The following is a 19904-nucleotide window of genomic DNA, read 5'->3' as shown; positions in this document are numbered from 1 at the left end:
AACAGCTCATAAAGTCTAAAGAACTACATGAGATCTTTTAGATACCTTGAAGATCATCTTTAGACTTTTCTTAACTGTTGCACAATATCAAATTCCAAGTACCATGACTTGGGAACTGGGAGTCTCAGAGAGAGTTTAAAGTGCCACAATGATTGCTAGTAACCTTGACAAGCTGTAGAAATGGGCAGATACTTACAGGATGAATTTAATAGAAATACAGAGTAATTTCGAGGAAGAGAAAAACACTATAAATACAAGGGAAAAGGCTTGACTTTGTGGGAAAAATGTAGGAATCAGAAAGCCACAAGTAAAACATGAATTAGCCTTATAATACAGTTGCATTATTATTTTTATTAATAAAAACAAATATTTGTAGAATACAACTGAAAACAACTGGATTTTTGAAAAAGGCAGTGAATCCCTATATAATTTATATAATTACTTATTAATGACCCATCATATACTAAACAGATGAGATCCTACCTTCACGGAGCTTGCTAAATACCGTCTTTAGTTTGTATTCTGTAGTCACAAATTCGAGTAGAGCAAATACTGTGAGCTCCTTGAGTTAGGAATACAATTTTTACATTTTAGATCCAACTCCATGCCTAGAACGGCAACCAACTTAGGTTAAGGGATAAAAACAGGCCCTAAAAGTTGAAAAAAGCAAACAATTGTCTGACCTTCAAATATGTCGATCAAAATCTGCAGGTACTTGCGAACCTATTACATGCACAACAGTTCTCAACACAATGATGATTCGTGTATTAAAAGGAATGGTGGGAATGGATTCAAGTTTTCAAACTGCACAACGTGAAAATTGTGGATATTCTGATCGGGTGGGCACCTTTTTTTTTTTCTTTTTAGCCTAAATACAACGCGCTCAAGCAGAAGCCACAGGGGTGGGATGCATCGCTCAGGCCGGTAGCACAGATACATCAGCTCGCACAATGCCGAGCTCGCTCGGGCAGCTGGGTCGGCGCAGCGGACCGGTTCCCACCCGCGGCTTCCCGGCGCCCGGAGTCTCGGAGCGGACGAGGCGTCCCCCAGAGGAAAGACAGGGCGCCGCAGACGCCCCCCCGGAGGAGTCGCCGGCCCCCCGCCTCGCCTCGAAGTCCTGTTCGTCCTGGGCTCCCCCGACCATTCGGGATCGCGCTCCACAAAGGCCGGTGTGGCGCGGTTAACGCGCCAGGTGTGCCCACCGCCCACCGCCTCGACCCGCCCACCCCCGGGAGCCCGCAGCCCCGCCGGCCGAGCAGGCCGGACGCCCAGGCCTGGCGGTAGCGCGCCTCCGTCGGCCCCGCCTCCGCGTCCTCCCGGCCCCGCCCTCGCTCGCTACTTCTCCCCCGCGCCCGCCTCGCCAGCCCCACAATCTCCTCGCGCTCCCGGCCCGGCACGCGCGCAGCGCCCCGCAGCCGCCACCGCCACCGCCGCCACCGCCGCCGCGGAGCGTTCCTCCACCAAGCCTGCCTTCCAGCTTCGGACCGGAACCGGAAGTCCAGGGGGCGGGGCCGGCGGAGGCCAGGGGACCGAAAACGCGGCCGAGCTCGGAGCCCGGAGCCGGAGCCAGCGCCTGGACCAGAACTTGGCCGCCGCCTGGACCGCCGCCGCCGCCGCCGCCGCCCGCCCGCCCGCCCGCCGCTCCGTCCCCACGCCGCCGCCTCCTGGGCCGCCGCCGCTGCGAGCTCGGCCCTCAGTGGTCCGCGGACTTTGGGTGTCCGGGTTGAAGGTCGGTCCGGACGTCGGACCCAGCTCGGTTCCCGGACTGTCCGGGCGGCAGCGAACGCCGCCGCCGCCGCCGCCTCGTCGCCTCCGCCTGGCGTTTTGTTCCAAGAGACCCGCGAGGCGAGCGGCGCTGACAGTGATTCTGACAGTGATTTAAACCTGCTTTTGTTGTTGTTGGCTTCTCGTGGTTCGGTTTTGTGTGTTGTGGGTGTGTGTGGCGGTTTTTCCCCCGTGGTGCATTTTTTTTTTTATTGTTGTGCTCTTTTTTTCCCCCCTTCTTTTTTTTTTTTTTCCTTTTTCTCTCCCTTTTTTTTTTTTTTTTTTAAAACCCGTGAACGTTTTTTTGATCGGGGCTTCCGAATATGTTTTATGACGGTTGATTTTACACCAGGAGGTTTGTCTCCGAGGAAGACCCAGGGAACTGGATATCTAGCGAGAACTTGCTCCGGCTTCCCCGGCGCCTCGGGAACATGGGAGCTGCTGCAAAGTTGGCGTTCGCCGTCTTTCTTATCTCCTGCTCTTCAGGTAGGTGCCCGGGCGGGCGGGCTGCAGCCGCCGTGCGCGCCGGCGGCCGCCCTGTGGGCCGGCGAGCTCCGGGGGAGCCGGGGGGAACATTGCCCCCCCCCACCCACCCCGAGCCCCTCGGCTGCCGCCCCCCCAGGTCTGATTGGGATCTGGAAACCTCCGTGCATTTTCCTGGTGTTGAGTGAGGTTGCTCACTGATAAGGCTGACTGCTCTGTTGTTGTGGAAGTGAGAAAGTCATGGTTTTGTGGCCATAACGCTGGGTGACAGCGCCGGTTGGGTTGCAAGCAAGCCGCAAATACCACAAGTAACAATTCATGCACAGGTTGGAGACCTGAAAGGCGGATTCTAACGTGTCATTTAGTGTGGCATTCTCCAAAAAGAAGGGTGTATTTTTTTTTCTCTTTAAATCATCTTTTAATTAGTGCTCCACCAAGTGACTATCACCGCAGAGATCGAGCCAGTTGCTACTTAATTTTGACCGTGAGAAACAATGGATCCTATCGGCAATTTCATCGGGTCTCCCCTCACGTTTCCTTCAACTTCAGTGTCCAGCAGTGTTAAAAATAGTTGTAGTTGTTGTTGGGGTATTAACTATACCCCAGTGCAGGAGAGGTATGCCGCTGTGTTGGTAATGTGCTGGCTCTCAACCACCATTTATGTGCTCTGTTCTGGCATCGATTTTGCTTACCTACGGAATACTTGTTTTAAACGCGTTGTATTGAAGCATTGTTTTCGGGTTAGAATAGCCCATTTGAAATTGCTCACACAGTCAAATACACTGTATTCATAAAGTAGGTTTTGGCTCGAGGTTGGAAGAATAATCTGGCCCTTTTGTATTTGAAATTTTGATTTCGTGAGAACGTTCTGTGGTTGCAACCAGTGGTTGGAAAACTAGCTAGGCTTTTGTATTTGAAATTCTGAAAATGTGTCATCTAGCTCAGAGGTGTGCAAATGCACATAACAAGAGTTAGTTGCATAGATGAACAATTTTAAAGTCGCAATGGATTTATTTATCGTAAAATTAAAAAATCAGTTGCTAGGTTGTGAGATAGAATTATGGGGTGGGGGTGGGGGGTTGGAATTGACAGGTTTTATGGCCATGTCTTTATCTCATTTGCCTCAGGGAAATTAGAGGGTGGTAGTCTTTTCTTTGTGTACCTCTGTGGTGTGTGTGTGTGTGTGTGTGTGTGTGTGTGTGTGTGTGAGAGAGAGAGAGAGAGAGAGAGAGGTCCATCCTCCCCACCCCCCTTTTTAATAGAATCTTTTGTAATGTATAGAATTTTGCTGAATGGTACATTTCCTTGTGGTTAATAAATGGATAAAGTCTAGTCTTATGTCTGTAGTGGTATTGATCAGTTCCGGGTGGGCTGAATGTGTTGTGAAATGGCGATCATTGCCAGAGATTAACCAAAAGAATCATGTCTGTTTAAATGGAAGAAGGTGCATGCTTAAGGCAGGCTGACAGTTCTTTTTGTGCACGTTTGGAGAGGAAGATAAACAATGGTGTCTCTAAAAGGAATGAATACCTTGATAACATTAAACCCCTGGCTTTTGTGACATGACTTAACCATGAGGGTTTTATTTTTCCAGTAGTACTCTTTCTCCCCTGCTCCTGTATGTTCTGGTTGGTGAACTCCTCTTGTTCAAATCCCTCTTTCTGATCTCCTGCCCTTGAGGAGGAGGGGCATCATGGCCACTGACCAAAGAATAGTGGACATTATTCCCTCCCAAGCTCACCTGAGTCACACTCATTGGTGAAGGAGGTTCTTCTTGAGCAGTCTCAAGGTATTACTTCTGGAAAAGCAGGCTGCCACTACAGATCTCACAGCTTCCTCTGCTTGGTTTGGGAGAAAAAAAAGAATTGAGCATTCGTTTCTTGTAGGAGTATTTTCACTGGGCCAGGAGGGTTAATAGCTAAAATTTTGAAATAAATTTAAGGATGAGTTTAATACTTGCTCTAGTTTGTTGCTATAGAGTATATAGATATTCTACTTACATTAAACTGATAATTATATATTGTTGCATAGTTTTTTTTTTAAGTAAATGTTCCTAGTTGAATAAAGTATTCTATTGAAGATAATTGAACTAATCTTAAAGACTTTAATCCTTATTTATACATGAAGATGATTACAACTTAAAATGTCTGCTTTTTAAGAGCTTTTGTTGTGAATCAAATGCACTTTAAAAAGGGGTTATTATGTTTCTTTTCCTATTTGATTTTTCTGTGTAATTTGTAATCTGGCATGAGGATGACAATTTTTATGAAAATTAAAATTTTTTTTCAGGTTTTCAGTTTTTTGTTTCTGGATATTTGAACATTTTCAATCAACTGGAGATTAGTAGTAAAGAACAAATTTATTTCAGGTGTTTAGGATGGATGTTTACTGTTTTCTTTAGTATTTTGTGCATTTTTATTTTTCAGTTTCCATTCCATGGTATGCACACTGGAGACTGATTATACAGACTATTCCTGTAGGGTATGGCCAAGTGTGTAATTTCCTCCTCTCATTCCAGGGGAAACATTTTTGAGTTTTGCCCTCATCCAGAAATGTCTACAGATTCCCTTTGATTTTGATTTTTTTTTTTTCATTCCTCCTCAGCTTTTTTTTTTTCCAAACAGAAACCTACTTAGTTGTTGTTGTTTTTTTTTTTTTTAAAGCATTGTGGTTAATTTGTACCTTTTCTCCACAATTTGTTAAAATATAAGGATGAGTTTAATACTTGCTCTAGTTCTTGGTTTTATCCTACCTAAAGTGATGAAACTATTGTGGTACTATTTGAGTTGCATTGAATACGTTGAGAATTCCTTTGGAGTTGGAACAGTCTGGTCCATATATTTGATGAAATAAGAAATGAAAATGAAGTAATATGTGCATTTTCTTTTGTTCAACTAGGCAATACTGTGTGTATTTCTGTGAGTAAGTGTGTGGTTGGAGGGGGAATTGGCAGTGCAGTGAATCTTCTGGGACTCTTCTGAACTTTGGCTAACAAATGATAGATATTAAATGCTTTGTTTTCTAAATGGCAGAATCTCTTAAATGTAGGCTGTGATCAAATTCAAATATAATATATTGGAACATCAAGAGCAGAAGGGAAACAAAATATCCACCACCTCCTGGGATCTTCCCATTCATTTTGAATTTTTACTTATTTATGAGAAGCCAATAGTCTCAAGCTTGGGTAACTTTTGCTCCCTACCCCTGCACCTCTACCCCAGGGGACATTTGGAGACATTTTTGGTTGTCCCAACTACAGGAGAGGAGGGGAGGGTGTGATACTGGCATCTAGTGGGTAGAGGCAGGGATGCTGCTAATCATCCTATAATACACTGCACAGCCTTCCATAACAAAGAATTATCTAGCTTAAAATGTCAGTAGTGTTGAGGTGGAGAAGCTCTACTTTAAACTTTTAATTTTTAAAAGCATTAGTATATTAGTAAAGGGGTTCTGCTCCTCCTCCAGTGATCTAAATTTTGTTAAGTACATGGTATTGGTGATCTCCAGGTGAGAGAGTTTGAGTTTTCATTTTTTTCACTATCTTTAAAAATTAGAATGATTAGAGAAATAGACTATACGTATATACATTATTTCATCCTATTATACTTTACTAAAAATACTTTGCTGACTGTTAGGAATAAACTCTAATCATTTGTTACGGAGTGCTCATGAAGATTGCATATTCATGGGTATGATGAATGATTGGTCAGTTTTATCTAGTTTAATTATATTTGCTTTTGATCCAGTAGTTTTTTTTGCCATAATAATTGTCTTTAAAGATATTTCCTTTTATCCTTACTGCTTGGGCTGTGGCATCAGGGTGTGTTTGTGTGCGTAGTGTGTATTTAACATGATGCCTGAAAGTTTTATTAAGTTTCATATGGAAGAAATAATGTCCACTATTGCATGATTCCTGAATGGTTCAAGGTGTAAATTCTGTGTTTTTTTTTTTTAAAGGATATATATTTTTTTGTCTAGCTAACTTTAATTTCAAGAAACTTTTAAAGTGATTTAATAATTACATAATTTTCTTGCAGGTTTTTGCTTACCATTAGGCTCATTTAGGCTATACTAAGTAATATTCTATAATATATTAATAGACTCTTGTCCTTTTTAAGGTTAAAATTTGACCATAATTAATAAGTGCTTACTGTTTTGAAGTCAGCCAACCAGGTTAAGAATTACAGTGAAACTCTTACATTAAATAGCATTACACCAGTGAGAGGAAAAATTCTGAAGTCACTCCCACAAAAAGTATGCAAATAAGCCTCATATTGTCTTTGTAACACACTTCCCATATATATCTCTCTGATATTACTGACATCTCACCTTTTGGGTCTATCAGAATCACTGTTTAATGAGAAGTAAAGCATAACTAAACCAAAAGAAGTTTTAATCTTTAAATTGTCCCTTTAGATTCTAAAACTGCTTTGTTGCTTTTTTACTTTTGTAAGTCCTCTTATTTCTTATCTTTGGTGTCTCATAAATCTGTGATTTAATTTTTTCTTTTTATGTTCCTCTTATATTGCCATTTGTCATGGTGCCCCTCAGATAGTAAGCTAGGTAAGGTACACAATGCTTGACATTGAGATCACTAGAATTCCTTCACTGTTCCTTATCTTGTAACTCATTTCATTCATTTTCTTTATAGTTCCTCCATTCCTTCTGTACTTCCTTATACTGTAGGCTGTTTGGTTATGGAACCCACTCGTGGTTTAACAACATGTGCCTCCAGAGGTCTCATTCATGGTTTAAATGAAAATGGATTAAATTTAGAATGCTTGAGAATTGACCAAATAATCTTTTCCACTATTCTTTCATTTGTTGGTTTCTGGAATACCACACACACACTTACTTGGGAGTAGTGCTACTGTCTTGCAATCAAATGGCTTTATCAAACTTTAGATTGCTCTTATTCCCTTTTTAATATTCTGGTATTCTTTAATTTTTTGTTGCTTTCAAAAAGTCTACCTCCTGTTAATATTCATTCATCTCTATTTAAACCAGAATTTGACCAGGCCAGAGAGTATATTTATTGCCACAGCTGGGGCCACATTAGAGTTTTCCTCTGTGGTAAATTTAATTCTGTTTGGTTATAATAGTCATGTCTAGACAGAACATTGATTTTAAATTGACTATTGAACATGAAAGTTCCAGGAATAGTGTATAGAGGAAGGAGAAGTCAAGAGGGTAAGCCCAACTGGTATGGCTCAGTTGGTTGAGTGTTGACCCATGCACCAGGAGGTTTTGTGGTTCGATTTCTATCAGGGCATATGCCTGGGTTGCAGGTTCCATCCCCAGTAGGTGGTGGAGGCAGCTAATCTATATTTCTCTCTCATGCATGTTTCTCTCTCTCTCTCCCTCTCCTTTCCTCTCTCTGAAATCAATAAAAACATACTAAAAAAAAGAAAGAAAGAAAACTACTATAGTGCACAATTGACTTCTCTTCATTCTCCAACTAGATTTCTGTTAGTCACTTTCATATACCTAATACATCACGTGGTCAGGTTTTGTTTAATAAAGGGACCTAAAGAGAACGTGTTGTCTCTGAGGTTGGCGCTCACTCGCGCTCTCTCTCATTCCAACCCCCCCCCTCTCTCTTTCTCCCTATCTTCACCTGAGGATATGTTTATTCATTTTAGAGAGGGAGACAGACAAAGGGAGGCTGGGAGGGAGGGAGAGAGAGAAACATTGATCTTGCTTCCCATAAGTGCCCTGACTGGAGATTGAACCCACAACCTAGGCATGTGCCCTGACAGGAAATTGAATCCACAACCTTTTGATATACAGGATGACACTCCAACCAATTGAGCCATCAGGGCAAGGTTGGATTTCTTATACTGTTGGAATGGTGGGCTCAAGGGAAAAAATTGGGAGGTTCTTATGGATAGTGGACAGGAATGTGGTTGTGGTGGTCATTAGGCTTGGGTTCAGGTGGCAGCACTGCCACTGTCTAGCTCATCATCATTTTTCTTACCTGAATAATTGTAGTACCTTTCTAGCTAAGACTAGCTAGTTCCTTGTTACTACTTTCTCTTCCAGTCCATCCACATAGATGCTAGATTGACCTCATTAAAAAATAAATCTGTATATATAATTCCTGCTTAAAACCTTTCACTGACTGTTGAGCCACCTTTAGCATAAAATCTAAGTGTTAGAATGGCATACAAAGTCCTTTAATATTTGATTCTTGCCTCTTTTTTTTTTTTAATTGATTTTTTTACAGAGAGGAAGGGAGAGGGATAGAGAGTTAGAAACATCGATCAGCTGCCTCCTGCACACCCCCACTGGGTACGTGCCCGCAACCAAGGTACATGCCCCTGACCGGAATCGAACCTGGGACCCTTCAGTCCACAGGCCAATGCTCTATCCACTGAGCCAAACCTGTTAGGGCAGATTATTGCCTCTTTTCTCTGACCTCTTGGGATAGTGGCTAAGAGTATAGGCTCTGGAGTTAGACTTCCTTGGTTTTCATGTTTTACATATTGGCTTCTCAACTTAACCTTGGACAAATCACTTCACCTTTTGTGCTTGTTTTGTCATCTATAAAATGGGGATATTAATAGTGCCTACCCTACAGACTGTTTTGAAGATTAAATGTCACATAAGTGTTAGGTGTTCTGCTGTGGCTCCTCCCCAGCATGAGTCCTATATTGCAGCTATACAAACTCGACTTGCTGTTTCCTGAATGTATTATCCTTTATTGTATATCAGTATGGTGCCTTTCTGTACAAGTTATTTCTTCCTCCTTTCCCTGGCTAACTCCTTGTTTTTAAGACTGAGAAGTATCACCTCTTTAGAAACATTTTCTCTGCCACTCAACCCAGATTGAGAGTTGCTTTCTGTTTTTTTATACTTTGTAAATTACCTTGATTCCAGTAATTATTCCAAGTGCGTACTCACCTATATGCACTTTAGACTATGAGCTCTTCAAAGATATCTTTTTTTTTTTTCACAGACATGTCCTAAACCTGGCATTCAGTAAGTGCTCAACAAATGTTTATTGAACAAATGAGGTGAATTTTTTTCATTTTTGGGCCTGAGTTTTCAGTGTATTAAAGTGGTAAAATTGGATTAGATGATCTCTGGACTTTTTTCTACTCTAATAGCTTTATAATTCTTTAATTTTAAGGTTAGAGTTTAATAGTGACATTTTATTAAGAAAAAATGATTTTGTTGGTTTTTTTGGTATCATTAAGTTCTCTTCATTTTTTAAAAAAATGCTGTCTCTGATCCTTAGACTAACTCTTTTAATATAATTTGAATCATGTAGATTTAGAAGGCATCTTAGAGATCTTCAAGTTCAGTGACTTTCAACTTTTTTCTTTAATCATAACTGTAATAAGAAATACACATTGCATCATGATTCAGTTCCCATATACATAAATATGTATCAGAAATTGAAGTTTCATGAACTAACTCATACTGTGTGTAGGACACTTATTTATTTTTATATTCAGTTGTATTTAAAAACATTTTTATTATGACCCATTAATTAATTCCATGATCAATTGGTACTAAACTCCTAAAAAATACTGACCTAGTTCACCAATCTCTTATTCTACTCTTAAATAGAGAAGGAAGCTGAATAAGTAAATATTTGCAATTAAAAATAGTGTGCACTGAAAAATATGCTCATTATTTGATCTACAGTAGAGAACATATAATTAGATACAGAATTGAGGGAAAACTGATCCTGAGGGAGAACATGGGCCTGCTGTGGCTGAGTTGTCCTTTCTTCTGGACCAGTTGGATGAATTAAGCACACACAAAGGTGCTAAAACAAAATCAGTTGTAAGTTTGAAGAGTTCAGATGTTTTTCATTTAGGAAAGGCTTGCTGGAAAATATAGATTCTAATAATAGGAAAAAAAAATGTCTTGGCAGGAGGTTGAGAAGGTTATTCATCTTAATATGAAGGAAAAGGTACAAAATAGAATAAGAAACATAGAGGGCATTTGTGAGTAAACTTGATTATGGATAAAAGGCAAGTTAGAATGTAGGAATTTTGCCTAAATATAAAGAAGAGATTTATAAGATGAAAAGATGTTTAGAATTGCTTGAAGAAGTAGAATAATCTCAGTTGAAGGGGGTTAAGTCCAAAGGAAAAGTAATTAAAAGTTAGAGGAGATAGGAGTGGATGATATGATCATGATTGATGTCCCGAATACACATATTTGGCGTATAGGACAGAAAAGCAGCCTGAAGATTTAGGTAGTATGGTAGCACTACTAAATAAAATTGATAAAGAAATAACAAGCCAGAAGAAAAGAGGAAGCACTTTCATAACAAAAGAAATTCTAAACACAGATATGAGTTTATATTATAAGCATGAATGAAAATACAGACTTAGATTTGGAAAAATAAGAGCACTTAAAACACACGATAGCATGTACTATTCTTTTAAAGGGCAGAGACATTGTTTGATGGGTTTGTAGCCATTGTGCTGTCGAGTTAAAGAATTCTGAGCACAAGTGACTCAATATGTTGTTTGTGTTTAAGTATTCTTTGAAATCTACATGAGTCATTTTCCTCACAGTAAATTACACTGTTCTATAGAAGTAGATTTAGAAATTTTCTGATGTGATATATGCTATTCATGCCTGAATCCTAAACCTTTTCAATACCATTCTTTTGGACTAGATAAAAGCTCTTTTTTCTTTGGTTGACTATTTTCTTAGTAGCTAAAGTCACATTGGGAATCATTTTATTTTCTAATGTTGCTGAAGAAAATAAATGGAAAGCAATAAGATAATTATTAGAAGGACCCCGTGTAGGGAGCTGTTGCTTTTTAAAAGATTAAGCTTATCAGTATGCTAGAGGCCTGATGCACAAAATTCGTGCAAGAGTAGGCCTTCCTTCCCTCTGGCCACCGGCACCCGGGATCCGGGCTTTTCTCGCAGAGGGAGGCGCTGCCCACCCGCCACAGCCTGCCAGTCAGTGGCCTGGGCCTCCCTCTTTGGGGCAGTCATGGAGCCCCCCGATTGATCGCCTCGCCAGCTGGTGGCCTGGGCCTCCCTCTGCGGGGTGATCATGGGGCGATGGCCGGGCCCCTACCAATCACATCATACCTGCCTTGGCTGGCCTGGCGCCAGTGAGTGTCATAGTGTGGTCCCGGATGGTCTTCCGGATGGTCTTCCGGATGGTCGTCTGGATGGTCGTCTGGATGGTCATCTGGATGGTCATTCCGCTGTTCAGCCGGTTTAGTCAATTTGCATATTATACTTTTATTATATAGGATAAAGCTTTGAGGTAGGATTTTTTTCTGGTAATTATTACTAACTTTACAATTTATATTTTATAGAAATGAGACCTTAATTATTAGGAAAGATCTGTTGGTCTTCACATCTTTATGATTATATATGATAAATCAAGCTTGTTCTAAGGCATTATTTCAAGAGGAAGGGGCATGGGCGAGTTATGAGATCTTGGCAAGTTCCTAAAACTCTGAGAATTTTAAAAAATTGTAAATCAATATGTTCTAAGAGAATTAATATACCACAGAACACATAGCTAGTTCATAGATTTTGCATATATGAGGTAGGCAAAAGTAGGTTTACAGTTGTGAGTACATGGAACAGTTTATTCTTGTATTATTATTTATTCTTTGTATTCCAACTGCAAACCTACTTTTGTCCACTCCTGTATATGTTAGTGTCTAGCCTATCTTTTAAAATGTGTGTAGAACATTTAAACTGTAAACCTACTTTTGCCCACCCCTATAAGTGTGAGTTTTTAACCTATCTTTAAGTTTTATTTTTAAAAATGTAGCGTGTAGTGTATAAAACATTTAAAAATGTAGCGTCACTTCTTGGGGGATATTTTAAATTTGCTGGTAAATTCCTTATAAGTTAATGTGAGATAATAGTCTACATGGTTCATCCAGAGAAAATGTCTATATCAAGTGACAAATAAGTGCCAGGAAACATCTAGAACATTCAGATATCATGGTTCTTTTACAAGTTCTTTAAGGTCTTATTGTTCTAGCATGCATTAAAGGAAACATTGGGGTAAATCTTCATCTCTATTTATTTGTTATAATTAAAAATATTTTTCTTAGACAATTTTATTTAAGTCTTAATTCGGTGTTTTAAAATTTTTCATGTAAAACTCAAGTTTGGAAAGATTCTCAAGTCTGTTTTGGGTAACAGCTATAAGCTTTGAAAACATGATCTTTCAGTTTTGAGATCAATATTTTGAATGTGGTGTGATATTTTGGATTAAAATTTTGGAGTCTCTCATTCAAATTCCTTCTTTCCTACTTACTCTTCTTTGACCTTGGCAACCACTGAAACCCCATTTATCTCTAAAATAAAGAGGATGAAATAATTTAATTAGTAAATAGTGAACTACATGCTAGACACTGTACTAAGTGCTTGGGATGCAACAGGGAATAAGACAGACATGATTATGTCCTAATGGAGCTTATAGTCCTAAAGTAAGTAATCCAGTGAATAAATAATTACAAATTGTCATATGTGTAGTAACAGAAACAAACAGGGTCCTGAGAGAGTGACTGTTTGTCTTGCATCACATGTCACAGTCTCTAATTACTACTTAGTTTATCTACCTATTTATTATCTGCCCTTTTCACTACTGGTGTGTAGGCTCTGAGAGAGGGTGAGCCACCTCTCACCTCATCGCAATACCCCTAAGGGATGGCACAGTTTCTGGCAGAGTGGAAGCTCAGTAAATATTTGGCTGCCTGAAGAAATAAATGCAGGGATGGGATTGGAGAGAGTCAGGGACAAGATCATGCAGGGGTTATGATCTGGTGTGGGAAGGTGTTGGAATGAAATCCAGAGGGGAGAGGTAGCAACAAGTTTTAAGGAGAAGCTAGATTTGGGTTATGTGTTAGGATCACTTTGGCAGCAATCTGGAAATACAGTGAAAGTATGTAGGGGTGAAGAGGTGAGACCAGTTAGGGGTCTATTATATCAACCTAAGCTAGAGAGACTCTCCAAGACCCCTTCTAGCTTTGAACATTTTTTGTATTTTAAAACTTGCCTACACTTACCAGTCTTCCCTCTTCGTCACTCCACTTTTTCCTACTTATTATTACTTAAAAAGAAATGGATGCATTTATTGTGCACCTGAGAACTGTGAATACAATGTCTTAAAAACGCACCTCAAAAAGGAGAGAAAAAAACAGACTAGAGGCTATTCAATTTATTGTTTTGTTTTTTTTAAAATATATTTTATTGATTTTTTTACAGAGAGGAAGGGAGAGTGATAGAGAGTTAGAAACATCGATGAAAGAGAAACATCCATCAGCTGCCTCCTGCACACCCCCTACTGGGGATGTGCCCGCAACCAAGGTACATGCCCTTGACCGGAATCGAACCTGGGACCCTTCAGTCTGCAGGCCAATGCTCTATCCACTGAGCCAAACCGGTTTTGGCAGAGGCTATTGAATTTATGTGGCAAATTTCTATCTTCAGATTTTGGGCATCTGCTACTTTATATTATTTACAAAACATTCCGATTTCTATTGGGAACTTTGGCTTTACTTATTTTCAAATGTCTATTTTTTCATTAGATCACCTCTTAATTGTTGTAAACATGTAAGATAGTATATTGTTGTTATGGTTGAAGATTCAGAAGTAGAAAATGCGTATTTTGCATCTTAATTCTCAGGAATTTGATATCTTTATAGGTTATTAAGGTCTTACAATCAAGGCTGAAAGGATAAATAGTTAATACTATGGGCTATTAATTTTACTCAGGACTGTGGCCTCTAACTCTAAGTAGTCAGCTTGAATATTTTTGTCTGTGAAAGATTTCAAGCCTCCACTGTTGGTGGGAGGGGGAGTTGGTGCTTGGTGCAGGGAAATCTTAGTTTTATATTGGCAGAAGGTCTGTAGCATCATCTTTGACTAGGAAAAAACTACATGATTACACAGAGATAAAACCAGAAGAAACATTAAACTTTTCTGAATTTAAAAATATAATGGTGGCTGCCTCTTTTCATTTCGTTTCTTTCATTTTGGAAGCAGGTAAAGCTAATTATCCTTGGTAAGCTATCCTCTATAAAGAAGTATAGTTTCACCCTGTAAGTATTGTAAGCCATTTTATTTAATACCTTAGATAAAGTAGTTCTAGAAAAAGAACTGGTTGCTAGGTTTTGTGTTACCTGGAAGTGAGGTTCTATGCTGCAGGATTAGTGAACAGAATTTGCTGATTATTTTTATTTAAGCTAAGACTTGACATTACTTGTATAAGTACGCTTTAAAATGATATGGGTAGAAATGAAAAGTCAAAGTTAAAAGAGACTGATAAATTATAAATAAGGGCAGTTGTGAGATACTGACTTATACAAGATGGACAAGGCAATAGTAAAACAATTTATTAGTAGGCATTCAGAAGTAGAATAAACCAACTTTCTAAATGACCAGGGAAAAATGATTGAATAGCTACTGACCATCCTTTTATTCTATATAAATATTATATAACAAACCTTACCTGGTAACCTTTTTTAATTCTCTTCCTTAGTTCTTTAGAGAGACATAAACCTGGTTTGGGTATTGAATTAGGAAATTAATTGCTAATTATGTTGTTTGTTAAAATGTAAGTAGAGATTGCCTGTTAGCTGAGAAGACTAGAAATAATAGAAGCAGTTAAATTAGGAGCTTTAACTGGTGAGAGGGCCTAACAAACTGTCAGGTACTATTTTCTCTATCGGAATGACTTTTATGAAGAATACTCAAGTTGATCCTTACTTCTGAAGGATGGAATCAAGTTAAAAGAGTAGGCTCATAGAAGAAGTGTGTTTTTTCCTTTTGAATTAGTGAAGGGTAGTTTTGATCTTATCTTTCACTACAGGAGCCTGAGAATAGCTCCTACTAAGAATTGTAGTTCCTGTTAATTTAGCAACATATATTTAACAGCCCCAATTAAGTAATGTTTTTATAATTAATAACTAGTCTTATTTTCGTGAAATGGAAACTAAATCAGCAGAAGAGTAGGTGAGCTAGTCTGTTACACATTATAGAATTTTCTGACATTGGAATATGTGGTTGGCCATTAGGGGCTAGTTTATAGAAATAAAAGCTAATCTTATTGGTACAAATGTAGCTATTGGTTAGAAAGAATGGTTTCCTAAAAAACAAACTAACTAACAGCGGTAAGAATGTTCTTCATCTCAAATTCAGTGAAAGTAATTAATTATGCAAGTTTTGGGCTGGTATAGAAGAAAGAACAAACATTCTGTAGGGAGGAAACTTGTGTATTGGGCATTTCTTTACCATGGTATGATGATATACCATGTGAACTTAGGGAAGCTCCATAAATTTAGTTTCTTCATCTGTAAAATGGAGAGTTTGTAATACTAATACCTACCTCTCAAGATTACGGTGAGGATCAAAGACTATGTACACAAACACAATCATACTTGCATATACATATATACATGAAACTTTAAAATATTATTGCAAGTATTTGTAATAATGCAATGATTTATTAAAGGAGTAGGGAGTAATTTATTCCATAAACAACTGAATGTAAAATACGAAACAATGTCTATTCCTTCCAGTGACTTTAAAGGCACTGCTTGATAAGGCCCTTCTCCAACCTCATCTTTTGCCATATTGGCCCTTTGATGGTTTCTACAACAAACCAAGTGCCTTTTATTTCTCTGAGATTTTTCTTTCACTTGCCTTCCATTAATACTTATGAGGGGGACCATATCTGACTTATTCACTCTAGTTTCCCCAGTGTCGGACTCATGCTTAACATATTTGTTATGGACAATATGTAAATGAATTAGTGTGACTGTGTTCTAATAAAACTTTATTCATAGACTAGAGGCCCGATGCATGAAGATTCGTGCAAGAACGGGCCTTCCTTCCCCTGGCTGCTGGCACCGCCTTCTCTCAGGCCAGAGCTGCCTTTCCACCTTCTCACACTGCCCAGAGGCCCGGAGTGGCTGGGGTGGTGCCTATTTATGCAAATTAACCCGTCATCTTTGTTGGGTTAATTTGCATACTCACGCCTGATTGGCTGGTGGGCGTTGCAAAGGTACGGTCAATTTGCATCTTATTCTTATTAGTGTAGATACTGGAATTTGATTTTCATGTGTGACAAAATATTATTTTGATTTTTTTCAACTATTAAGATGTAAAAGCCGTTGTTCAGGGGTTGTACAAAAACAGGCTGCAGATTGTATTTGACCTGCAGGAGATAGTTTACCAACCCCTGACATAGGACATTGTATAAGTAGCACCTCTTCCCCAATTTAGAAATATATTATGTTCCAAAAACTTTGAAACCTAGGAAGCATTTTCTTATAAGGATCATTGTTATATGTGTTGGTTAAGTTCCCAGACCAATCTACAAGCCTGTTTTATCTCTGTTCTGTATTATAGTAATACAACTAACTTTACTCTCAGGAATAACATTATGTCTGAGGAAAAATGGATTTCTCCCAGCGTTATTAGAATTTCCTTATTCCCTGATCTCTCTTTCACTTGCTGCAATTTGCATCCTGGAAGTACCCTGCTTCCTGGAGCTCCAGGAGGTTGGTATGGTGACCAGACTAAAAAGAAATTCATGTATGTGATTAGGGAGGAGTCATGAGAAGAGAAGGGTTATAGAGGAGAGGAGAAAGAAAGAAAGAAAATAGAGAATATCAGAATGCATTATCTATAGCAAAGGTTAGAATCATTTTGTGAAATATCAGTTGTGTGTGTGATTATATCTATCTACATGCTGAGTCTCAGTGAAAAATGCATTTCTTACTGTGGTATGTAGTCAGAGTTTGACAGCCTGTTTTCTAAGGATTTGAGATACTGATCCTGAGAGATACTGATCCTGAGATCCTTTGTCAGAGCCAAATGAAAAATATAAAGGAAATCTGTTGACTGCCTGCCTGCTACAGTGTGTTTCTGGTACTGAGCTACCTTAGTTACCAGTTTTACAGGTGAGAAAACAGGGTCCTGCAGCCAATAAGCTTCACAACTGAGATTCAGACAGACACTTACCTTATTTTAGAATATGGGCTTTGTCCATTACACCATGGTGTTTTCCCTGTAGGGAAAGAAGCCATGTATGACTACCATTGTGTTTCAGAGGACAAAAGAGCCCCCAGCTTGTGGCAGCTCACTAGATTGCTTGAGACAAAGGCAATTGGCTTAACTATTAGGACAGGGCCATTGGAAGAAAATGGTTAGGAACTACATGTGGAGAATGATATGATTCTCCATATATAGTGTAAGAAAGGAGGGGACTCTATCATATCATTTTGCCTTTATTTTTTTCTTCTGCCTCTGTAATACTCTCCCTGCTTATTCATATCTCACCACCAGTAAGGACTCTTAATTCATACTAGAAACAGCAAGGGCTTGAGGATGAGACTTAGTGAGGAAGAAAGAGTAATATAATCTTGTCTTTAGCTGAAACGAGAATGAGAAGGGAAACTCAAGTAGCAGGGCCACCTGGTCACCCAGATGGGTTAGCTGTTCCCAGGTGGCAATTTATCAGTGGGTGTACGTAAAACAGCCTGCTATTAATTGTGTTACAAGCATAAGTCTTGACTTTGGAGACGTGTAACTTTGATATGCTAATTGAAAATAGTTCTTTTAGTTATTAAGGGAACATCTCTCTTATTTTTAATTATTTTTGTTAATCCTCACCTGAGGGTCTTTTTCCATTGATTTTTGGGAGAGTGGAAGAGAGAAGGAAAGATAGAAACATTGATGTGAGGGAAACACATCGATTGGTAGTCTCCTGCATGAGCCCTGCCCTGGGCCTAGAGCCTAGGAGAAGCCTGCAGTCAGGGTATGTGCCCTTGGCTGAATCGAACCTGGTACCCTTTGGTCCGTAGGCCGACGTTCTGTCCACTGAGCCAAACGGGCTAGGGCAAGGGAATGTCTCTCTTAAGCAACACTTGGTTAGTCTAGATTCAGTTACCTATTGTAAGTACTTCAAAATTATAATACATGTCGAAGACATCTCTGTTTCCCATTGTATTGCGTTAACCAGTGTGGTTAAAAACTCATTTATGCTGATTGTGATCTCTAACTTGATTTGGAATTGTCTTGGGAAGTAAAAGATTGATAGGAAAGTTATTGTTCTTAACTAGAAAACTAACAAAACCATAGCAGACAGATACCTGATTAATTGAATGGAAAAATGACAGACCCTTATAAAATGTGTTCCTCTTTCTCAGGCTGAGTTTGGGATTCTTTATTTTGCTGTGGGAATTAATTAAAATATAATTAGTTTCAACTAGCAATATCTGGAGACTTGGGCTTAATATTGCTTACCCTATGGTACTGCTTACTATATGCAGTATTATAATTGCTTGTTAATGTGTTCACCTACCAGCTGACCTGTGCTCTTTCAGTCTCATTCAGTATAGTACTATGTTAATGTACGGTGTAGGTTTAATAGCATTGGAGCCAGAGTGCCTGGTCTTGTAGCACCATAATTTTCTATCTGTGACTGAGGTAAGTTATTTAACCGCTCTGTGCCACAGTTTTTTCACCTGGAAAATGGAGATAATAGTGGTACTTTATACAGTTGTTATTTGGATAAGTTAATATATATAAAGACCTTTGAATGATGTCTGGCATTTAGTAAGCATTTTTGTGGAAAGCATTCTAAATAACTCAATACAAAATATAAGTTGAAAGATAAGCCACAGACTGGGAGAAAATATTTGCACTATTTGATAATATCTGATAAAGGACTGTTATCCAAATAATGAAAGAATAAAGAAGAAAACAAATAACCCAATTAAAAAATAAGCCAAAGACTTCAATAAACACCTCACCAAAGAAGATACACAGATGGTAAATAAGTGTATGAAAAGATGCTTCATATCATAGGTCATCGGGGAGATGCAAATTAAAACAATGAGATACCATTACATACCTATTACAGTGACCAAAATCTGGGACACTGACATCACCAATTGCTGACAAGGAGGTAGAACAAAAGGAACTGTCATTCATTGATGGTGGGAATGCAGAATGGTATAGCTACTTTGGGAGACAGTTTGGTGGTTTCTTCTAAAACGAAACATCCTTTTACCATAAGATCCAGTGATCATGCTTCTTGGTATTTACCTATAGGAATTGGAAAACTTATATGACACAAAAACCTCTACACAGATATTTATAATAGCTTTATTCATAAATCCAGACAATGGAATGTTATTCTAGAAAGAAATGAGCTATCAAGTCATGAAAAGACATGGAAGAAGCTTAAATGCATATTACTAAGTGAAAGAAGCCAAACTGCTGAAAGGCACTATCCATTATGATTCTAACTGTATGATATCTGGAAAAGGCAAAATTATGGTGACAGTAAAAAGATCAGTAATTACCAGGAGTGCATGGGGGAAGGGTGGTGGTGGAGTAGGGATGAATAGGTAGAGCACAGGATTTTTAGGGCATTGACACTACTCTTTATGATATTAAAGTGATGAATATATGTCATTATACATTTGTCCAAACCCATAGAATATATATCACCAAGAGTGAACCCTAACATAAACTGTTGATTTTGGATAATTATGATGTATCAGTATAGGTTTATTCTTGCTGACAGATGTACCACTCTGATGAGTGATGTTAATTATGGCATTCTAGTGTACAGGGTGTGGCAAAAGTAGGTTTATAGTAGTGAGTATGTGAAACAGAGTTTATTGTATTATTAT

The 19904-nt window shown here is 38.9% G+C and overlaps 1 protein-coding gene across 1 annotated transcript in view; it reads left to right on the top strand.

Annotated features, from left to right (window-relative positions):
- The first annotated feature begins 1464 nt into the window (after nt 1-1464).
- The window catches only part of ACVR2A (activin A receptor type 2A), a 98532-nt gene continuing 80092 nt past the window's right edge, over nt 1465-19904 (top strand). Inside the window, exon 1 of the mRNA XM_079783245.1 lies at nt 1465-2250. Within this exon, the coding sequence (XP_079639371.1) occupies nt 2196-2250 (55 nt within the window). The 5' untranslated portion in view covers nt 1465-2195. The remainder of the gene's footprint in view (nt 2251-19904) is intronic.

This window comes from Cnephaeus nilssonii (genome assembly GCF_951640355.1).
Source record: "Cnephaeus nilssonii genome assembly, chromosome: 10".
NCBI lineage: Eukaryota > Metazoa > Chordata > Mammalia > Chiroptera > Vespertilionidae > Cnephaeus > Cnephaeus nilssonii.
The sequence above is the reverse complement of the archived record's forward strand: the minus strand, read 5'-3'. Positions and strand labels throughout refer to the sequence as shown.